Source organism: Oncorhynchus kisutch, unplaced genomic scaffold, assembly GCF_002021735.2.
Source record: "Oncorhynchus kisutch isolate 150728-3 unplaced genomic scaffold, Okis_V2 scaffold1602, whole genome shotgun sequence".
NCBI classification, from domain to species: Eukaryota; Metazoa; Chordata; class Actinopteri; order Salmoniformes; family Salmonidae; genus Oncorhynchus; species Oncorhynchus kisutch.
In genome coordinates this window covers 1-10,000 of record NW_022263547.1, presented here as the reverse complement: position 1 = coordinate 10,000, position 10,000 = coordinate 1, and the positions used below count along the sequence as shown (strand labels likewise).

Genomic DNA, 10,000 nt, shown 5'->3' with positions numbered 1-10,000 from the left:
GGCTTTGGCAATGTTAACATATGTTTCCCATGCCAATAAAGCCCTTAAATTTAATTTAATTGGATTCAGAGAGAGAGAGAGAGAGAGAGAGAGAGAGACAAGAGAGAGAGAGAGAGAGACAGAGAGAGAGACAGAGAGAGAGAGAGAGAGAAAGAGAGAGAGAGAGAGAGAGAGAGACAGAGAGAGAGAACAGAGAGAGAGAGACAGAGAGAGAGACAGAGAGAGAGAGAGAAGAGAGAGAGAGAGAGATGGGTCAACCATACTGTATGGAGGGAGAAGAGTTACATTCCTATGGTACGTCCCCCTGGACAAGTGAACTAGTTAACTAAACAATAATAATAAACCTTCCCATAATAAACCTTCCTGTAATAAACCCATAATAAACCTTCCCATAATAAACCTTCCCATAATAAACCTTCCCATAATAAACCTTCTCATAATAAACCTTCCCATAATAAACCTTCCCATAATAAACCTTCTCATAATAAACCTTCCCATAATAAACCTTCTCATAATAAACCTTCCCATAATAAACCTTCCCATAATAAACCTTTCCATAATAAACCCCATAATAAACCTTTCCATAATAAACCTTCCCATAATAAACCTTCCCATAATAAACCTTCCCATAATAAACCTTTCCATAATAAACCCCATAATAAACCTTTCCATAATAAACCTTCCTGTAATAAACCTTCCCATAATAAACCTTTCCATAATAAACCTTCCCGTAATAAACCCCATAATAAACCCCATAATAAACCTTCCCGTAATAAACCCCATAATAAACCCCATAATAACCTTCCCATAATAAACCCCATAATAAACCCCATAATAAACCTTCCCATAATAAACCTTTCCATAGCAGTTTCAAAGCCGTCTCCAGTAGAGGTTTTCAACGGCAGCCTTATGTGCAGTTCGATAGAAATGGCTCCTGGAAACGCACATGATAATGATCTCTGAACCAGCACTCCTGGTTCCTGTTCTGCCATGCTCTTATCAACTGACACGGTACAGTAGAAACTTCTGCCTCCACTATACACTCCACCCTCCCCCTCCACTATACACTCCACCCTCACCCTCCCCCTCCACTATACACTCCAACCTCTCCCTCCACTATACACTCCACCCTCACCCCTCCCCCTCCACTATACACTCCAACCTCCCCCTCCACTATACACTCCACCCTCACCCCTCCCCCTCCACTATACACTCCAACCTCTCCCTCCACTATACACTCCACCCTCACCCCTCCCCCTCCACTATACACTCCACCCTCCCCCTCCCCTATACACTCCACCCTCCCCCTCCCACTATACACTCCCCCCTCCCCTCCACTATACACTCCAACCTCCACCCTCCCCCTCCACTATACACTCCCCCCTCCCCCTCCACTATACACTCCCCCCCTCCCCCTCCACTATACACTCCCCCCTCCCCTCCACTATACGCTCCCCCCTCCCCCTCCACTATACACTCCCCCCTCCCCTCCACTATACACTCCCCCCTCCCCCTCCACTATACACTCCCCCTCCCCCTCCACTATACACTCCACCCTCCCCTCCACTATACACTCCACCTCCCCCTCCACTATACACTCCACCCTCCCCTCCCCCTCCACTATACACTCCACCCTCCCCCTCCACTATACACTCCACACTCCACCCTTCACTATACACTCCACCCTCCCCCTCCACTATACACTCCACCCTCCCCCTCCACTATTCCCCCCCTCTCCCCCTCCACTATACACTCCACCTCCCCCTCCACTATACACTCCACCCTCCCCCTCCCCCTCCACTATACACTCCACCCTCCCCCTCCACTATACACTCCACACTCCACCCTCCACTATACACTCCACCCTCCCCTCCCCTCCACTATACACTCCACCCTCCCCCTCCACTATACACTCCACACTCCACCCTTCACTATACACTCCACCCTCCCCCTCCACTATACACTCCACCCTCCCCTCCACTATTCCCCCCCTCTCCCCCTCCACTATACACTCCACCCTCCCCCTCCACTATACCCCCCCCCCCCTCCCCCTCCACTATACACTCCACCCTCCACTATACACTCCACCCCTCCACTATACACTCCACCCTCCCCCACTCCATTCCACTCCATAAGTGTCCTGCTCTATGTAGACCAGGGCCCAAAGCATCCCACTCCATACGTGTCCTGCTCTATGTAGACCAGGGCCCAAAGTATCCCACTCCATAAGTGGATAGGGTGTCCTCGCCGGGGGTGTCCTCGGATGGGGCCACAGTGTCTCCTGACCCCTCCTGTCTCAGCCTCCAGTATTTATGCTGCAGTAGTTTATGTGTCGGGGGGCTAGGGTCAGTTTGTTATATCTGGAGTACTTCCTGTCCTATCCGGTGTTCTGTGTGAATTTAAGTATGCCCTCTCTAATTCTCTCTTTCTCTCTTTCTTTCTCTCTCTCGGAGGACTATATGAATATATGAACTAGGAACCAAAATAATTACGGTCTTTGTTCCTAGTCTGTTATTCTTAAGGTAGCACTCTAAGGACAATATGCCAGTAGTGTTTTATTTTTGATCATTTAAAGGCTGTATTATCACCTGGTGGAAAGGAGATGATTTACTTCATGGGTGTATCCTAAACGGCACCCTATCAAATCAAATCAAATTTATTTATATAGCCCTTCGTACATCAGCTGATATCTCAAAGTGCTGTACAGAAACCCAGCATAAAACCCCAAACAGCAAGCAGTGCAGATGTAGAAGCAATGTGGCTAGGAAAAACTCCCTAGAAAGGTAGGAACCTAGGAAGAAACCTAGAGAGGTACCAGGCTCTGAGGGGAGGCCAGTCCTCTTCTGGCTGTGCCGGGTTGAGATTATAAGAGTACAACAGGTCACTACACTCATACCTGATATTACAACACTCTTACCTGAGGTCACTACATTCATACCTGATATTACAACACTCTAACCTGAGGTCACTACATTCATACCTGATATTACAACACTCTAACCTGAGGTCACTACACTCATACCTGATATTACAACACTCTTACCTGAGGTCACTACATTCATACCTGATATTACAACACTCTGACCTGAGGTCACTACATTCATACCTGATATTACAAACACTCTAACCTGAGGTCACTACACTCATACCTGATATTACAACACTCTAACCTGAGGTCACTACACTCATACCTGATATTACAACACTCTAACCTGAGGTCACTACACTCATACCTGATATTACAACACTCTAACCTGAGGTCACTACACTCATACCTGATATTACAACACTCTAACCTGAGGTCACTACACTCATACCTGATATTACAAGACTCTAACCTGAGATCACTACACTCATACCTGATATTACAACACTCTAACCTGAGGTCACTACACTCATACCTGATATTACAACACTCTAACCTGAGGTCACTACACTCATACCTGATATTACAACACTCTAACCTGAGATCACTACACTCATACCTGATATTACAACACTCTAACCTGAGATCACTACACTCATACCTGATATTACAACACTCTAACCTGAGGTCACTACACTCATACCTGATATTACAACACTCTAACCTGAGGTCACTACACTCATACCTGATATTACAACACTCTAACCTGAGGTCACTACACTCATACCTGATATTACAACACTCTAACCTGAGGTCACTACACTCATACCTGATATTACAACACTCTAACCTGAGGTCACTACACTCATACCTGATATTACAACACTCTAACCTGAGGTCACTACACTCATACCTGATATTACAAGACTCTAACCTGAGATCACTACACTCATACCTGATATTACAACACTCTAACCTGAGGTCACTACACTCATACCTGATATTACAACACTCTAACCTGAGGTCACTACACTCATACCTGATATTACAACACTCTAACCTGAGATCACTACACTCATACCTGATATTACAACACTCTAACCTGAGATCACTACACTCATACCTGATATTACAACACTCTAACCTGAGGTCACTACACTCATACCTGATATTACAACACTCTAACCTGAGGTCACTACACTCACACTCACGGGGTCCCCTCCCAATTAAAAAAAAATGTTTTGTAAGAACTCAGTCCAGCGTTAAACCTTACTCCTGAAAGTTATAATAGTAGAATGTACAAGGAGACATTTCTAAATGGGGTATGACATCATCAGCTCCTCTTGTCATGTTAGTCATTGTTCACATTAGAGAGATGTTTATAACTAGTCAGGAATGTCCAGATCAATCAGCCCATCTTTTATTTTGTTTTTTTTTACCATAAATATTGTTGTAGTTTTGAGTCACTCAATATCACATGAATACACATTAAACATGGCAAAATGTATAGAATTGAAATAAAATAATTTGCTTTAAAACTGCAAAACGTTCTTTGCACCCCATGATAAAAAATGTGTATAATTGCAGGAAATAAGAGCCCCTGAGCTACAGGGCTGTTTCACTAGTACAGACTGGAATATGTCCTGCGCCTACCAGCTTTCAAGGCAAGCAACACTGAACCATGCGTGAGAGCACCATCTGTTCCCGGAAGACTGTGTGATCACGCTGTCCATAGTCGATGTGAGTAAGACCTTTAAACAGGTCAACATTCACAAGGCCGCAGGGCCAGACGGATTACCAGGACACGTACTCTGACATTTTCAACGTCTTACCGACCCAGTCTTTAATATCTACATGTTTCAAGCAGACCACCATAGTCCCTGTGCCCAAGAGAGCCAAGGTCACCTGTCTAAATGACTACCGCCCAGTAGCACTCCCAAGACAATGTCAATGACGTTCATTTGAGATCGAACCAAACAGAAGGTTGGTAATACACAGTAGTACTCTGCCACACTGACTAACTCTACCTAGTCATGCTACCTACTGACACTGTCTTCCTCCCCTCCTACCTGACTAACTCTACCTACTGACACGGTCTTTCTCCTCCTACCTGACTAACTCTACCTACTGACACTGTCTTTATCATCCTACCTGACTATACCTACTGACACTGTCTTTATCATCCTACCTGACTAACTCTACCTACTGACACTGTCTTTATCATCCTACCTGACTAACTCTACCAACTCAAACCAACAGACACTGTCTTTATCCTCCTACCTGACTAACTCTACCTACTGACACTGTCTTTATCATCCTACCTGACTAACTCTACCTACTGACACTGTCTTTATCATCCTACCTGACTAACTCTACCTACTGACACTGTCTTTATCTTCCTACCTGACTAACTCTACCTACTGACACTGTCTTTATCATCCTACCTGACTAACTCTACTTACAGACACTGTCTTTATCATCCTACCTGACTAACTCTACCTACTGACACTGTCTTTATCATCCTACCTGACTAACTCTACCTACTGACACTGTCTTTATCATCCTACCTGACTAACTCTACCAACTCAAACCAACAGACACTGTCTTTATCCTCCTACCTGACTAACTCTACCTACTGACACTGTCTTTATCATCCTACCTGACTAACTCTACCTACTGACACTGTCTTTATCATCCTACCTGACTAACTCTACCTACTGACACTGTCTTTATCATCCTACCTGACTAACTCTACCACTCAAACCAACAGACACTGTCTTTATCATCCTACCTGACTAACTCTACCTACAGACACTGTCTTTATCATCCTCCCTGACTAACTCTGCCTACAGACACAGTCTTCCTCCTCCTACCTGACTAACTCTACCTACTGACACTGTCTTTATCATCCTACCTGACTAACTCTACTTACAGACACTGTCTTTATCATCCTACCTGACTAACTCTACCTACTGACACTGTCTTTATCATCCTACCTGACTAACTCTACCTACTGACACTGTCTTTATCATCCTACCTGACTAACTCTACCAACTCAAACCAACAGACACTGTCTTTATCCTCCTACCTGACTAACTCTACCTACTGACACTGTCTTTATCATCCTACCTGACTAACTCTACCTACTGACACTGTCTTTATCATCCTACCTGACTAACTCTACCTACTGACACTGTCTTTATCATCCTACCTGACTAACTCTACCTACTGACACTGTCTTTATCATCCTACCTGACTAACTCTACCAACTCAAACCAACAGACACTGTCTTTATCATCCTACCTGACTAACTCTACCTACAGACACTGTCTTTATCATCCTCCCTGACTAACTCTGCCTACAGACACAGTCTTCCTCCTCCTACCTGACTAACTCTACCTACTGACACTGTCTTTATCATCCTACCTGACTAACTCTACTTACAGACACTGTCTTTATCATCCTACCTGACTAACTCTACCAACAGACACTGTCTTTATCATCCTACCTGACTAACTCTACCTACAGACACTGTCTTTATCATCCTACCTGACTAACTCTACCAACAGACACTGTCTTTATCATCCTACCTGACTAACTCTACCTACTGACACTGTCTTTATCATCCTACCTGACTAACTCTGCCTACAGACACAGTCTTCCTCCTCCTACCTGACTAACTCTACCTACAGACACTGTCTTTATCATCCTACCTGACTAACTCTGCCTACAGACACAGTCTTCCTCCTCCTACCTGACTAACTCTACCTACAGACACTGTCTTTATCATCCTACCTGACTAACTCTGCCTACAGACACAGTCTTCCTCCTCCTACCTGACTAACTCTACCTACAGACACTGTCTTTATCATCCTACCTGACTAACTCTACCTACAGACACTGTCTTTATCATCCTACCTGACTAACTCTACCAACTCAAACCAACAGACACTGTCTTTCTCCTCCTACCTGACTGATCCTAGCAACACAAAGAGCCTGCTGTGGATTTACTGTTGAGATGAGCTGAATTACAAACTACATCTGTTCATGTGACCTCAAGGGCTGCTTCCCAAACAACACTCTATTCCCTACATAGCGCAACAACTAGCCCTATTTGCCCGTGGTCAACAGTAGTGCACTATATAGGGAATAGAGTGCCGTTTGGGAAGCAGCCCCAGCTACAAAGCAGCAGAGGGTAAAGTATCACAGTGCTTCAATATTTAACAGCTTTTCAGAGGTGACTGGATCTGGGAGCTGTCAGTGGTGGAGGAGAGACTGCTGGGATATCATGACTCAACAGACATCAGGTATCAACACAGTGGAGAGGAGACTGCTGGGATATCATGACTCAACAGACTTCAGGTATCAACACAGTGGAGAGGAGGCTGCTGGGATATCATGACTCAACAGACATCAGGTATCAACACAGTGGAGAGGAGACTGCTGGGATATCATGACTCAACAGACATCAGGTATCAACACAGTGGAGAGGAGGCTGCTGGGATATTATGACTCAACAGACATCAGGGTATCAACACAGTGGAGAGGAGACTGCTGGGATATCATGACTCAACAGACATCAGGTATCAACACAGTGGAGAGGAGACTGCTGGGATATCATGACTCAACAGACATCAGGTATCAACACAGTGGAGAGGAGACTGCTGGGATATCATGAACTCAACAGACATCAGGTATCAACACAGTGGAGAGGAGGCTGCTGGGATATCATGACTCAACAGACATCAGGTATCAACACAGTGGAGAGGAGACTGCTGGGATATCATGACTCAACAGACATCAGGTATCAACACAGTGCAGAGGAGGACTGCTGGGATATCATGACTCCAACAGACATCAGGTATCAACACAGTGCAGAGGAGGACTGCTGGACCCAGCTACCTGTCTCCTCCTGTGTATGACCTTCTTGCCCCTGGACCCAGCTTCCTGTCTCCTCCTGTATATGACCTTCTGCCTGCCCCTGGACCCAGCTACCTGCCTCCTCCTGTGTATGACCTTCTGCCTGCCCCTGGACCCAGCTACCAGTCTCCTCCTTTGCTAATAAAACACCAGCTGCGCACTGCGCTTGAAAACCAGCTCTCTGTCTCCCATCGTGTTCATTACAAGTACTGTAATCAGAATGGTTTCTCTGAACATACAGTATAGTGATGACAATAATACTAGAATACACTAACAGTACTCTAGCTATCTGTTAAGGACACTTGGGCTATCTGTATTTAGCTAGATAGTTCACTCAGAAAAAATGTCAGTCCTGGAAATCCATAATCTAGATTCTAGCATGAATGACTGTGTCCAACTCAGTCCTTAACCCAATGTGCTTTCACAAATGGTGGTTGGTGACACGGGATACCCAGTAATTAGTTCTGAGTTCTGACTAGTTTCTCCTGAGCTGTGGCTACAGACTGGCTATCAACAGACACACCCACATGGGCAGACACACCCACATGGACAGACACACCCACATGGTCAGACACACCCACATGGTCAGACACACCCACATGGCCAAACACACCCACATGGGCAGACACACCCACATGGTCAAACACACCCACATGGGCAGACACACCCACATGGCCAAACACACCCACATGGGCAGACACACCCACATGGGCAGACAACCCAAATGGCCAAACACACCCACATGGCCAAACACACCCACATGGCCAAACACACCCACATGGTCAGACACACCCACATGGCCAAACACACCCACATGGTCAGACACACCCACATGGTCAGACACACCCATAAAGCGGACAAACCCACACAAAGCCTGAAACTACGGCCCTCTGGTTCTGGAGAACAGTTAGTGAAACCCACACAAAGCCTGTAACTACGGCCCTCTGGTTCGGCCCTGTGGTTCTGGAGAACAGTTAGTGAAACCCACACAAAGCCTGAAACTACGGCCCTCTGGTTCGACCCTCTGGTTCTGGAGAACAGTTAGTGAAACCCACACAAAGCCTGTAACTACGGCCCTCTGGTTCGGCCCTGTGGTTCTGGAGAACAGTTAGTGAAACCCACACAAAGCCTGAAACTACGGCCCTCTGGTTCTGGAGAACAGTTAGTGATACCCACACAAAGCCTGAAACTACGGCCCTCTGGTTCTGGAGAACAGTTAGTGAAACCCACACAAAGCCTGAAACTACGGCCCTCTGGTTCTGGAGAACAGTTAGTGATACCCACACAAAGCCTGAAACTACGGCCCTCTGGTTCGACCCTCTGGTTCTGGAGAACAGTTAGTGAAACCCACACAAAGCCTGAAAATACGGCCCTCTGGTTCGACCCTCTGGTTCTGGAGAACAGTTAGTGAAACCCACACAAAGCCTGAAACTACGGCCCTCTGGTTCTGGAGAACAGTTAGTGAAACCCACACAAAGCCTGAAACTACGGCCCTCTGGTTCTGGAGAACAGTTAGTGAAACCCACACAAAGCCTGAAACTAGGCCCTCTGGTTCGACCCTCTGGTTCTGGAGAACAGTTAGTGAACCCACACAAAGCTGAAACTACGGCCCTCTGGTTCGACCCTCTGGTTCTGGGGAACAGTTAGTGAAACCCACACAAAGCCGTGTAACTACGGCCTCTGGTTCGGCCCTGTGGTTCTGGAGAACAGTTAGTGAAACCCACACAAAGCCTGAAACTACGGCCCTCTGGTTCGACCCTCTGGTTCTGGAGAACAGTTAGTGAAACCCACACAAAGCCTGAAAACTACGGCCCTGTGGTTCTAGAAAGGAGGAGAGAGGAGAGTGGTGGCCTATAGAAAACATACTGAACTATGGACTTTTGCCTGTCATGCTGCTGTGACACGCTATGTCTGTGACACCAATGGAACCCTATTCCCTATAGTCCACTACTGTAGACAGAAGTAGTGCACTACATAGGGAAATAGAGTGTCATTTGGGACTCACAGTAACTCTGTCCTCCATACAGCCCCGTGGCTCCCAGCCCCCGCCCACATCATAAGTGTATTGCTTCGGAACAATGACAGTAAAAGCCAACAAGCTGGAAATGTGCTGAATGTGTTTATGTGTTCCTGCTGTAACTACAGAGAACTAGTCACCCGACATAAGACCTGCTGTAACTACAGAGAACTAGTCACCCTGACATAAGACCTGCT

The 10,000-nt window shown here is 46.1% G+C and overlaps 1 protein-coding gene and 1 long non-coding RNA gene across 4 annotated transcripts in view; both read right to left on the bottom strand.

The window, feature by feature from the left end:
- LOC109876971 (Krueppel-like factor 13) overlaps nt 1-2,616 on the bottom strand; it is a 4,037-nt gene extending 1,421 nt beyond the window's left edge. The window contains exon 1 of the mRNA XM_020469303.2: nt 2,612-2,616. Coding sequence (XP_020324892.2) covers nt 2,612-2,616 — 5 coding nt within the window. The remainder of the gene's footprint in view (nt 1-2,611) is intronic.
- A 1,678-nt stretch (nt 2,617-4,294) lies between these two features.
- LOC109876972 (uncharacterized) lies at nt 4,295-7,381 on the bottom strand. Of its 3 annotated transcripts, none has more exons than XR_004208323.1 (3): nt 5,955-7,381; nt 5,740-5,903; nt 4,295-5,607 (listed from the first exon to the last, which is right to left on the bottom strand). It is a non-coding gene; the product is annotated as an uncharacterized LOC109876972 (long non-coding RNA). The 3 variants fall into 3 exon arrangements; XR_004208322.1 differs by having other exon boundaries at nt 4,970-4,990; nt 5,028-5,607; nt 5,740-7,381; XR_004208321.1 differs by having other exon boundaries at nt 5,740-7,381.
- Nucleotides 7,382-10,000: the final 2,619 nt, after the last annotated feature.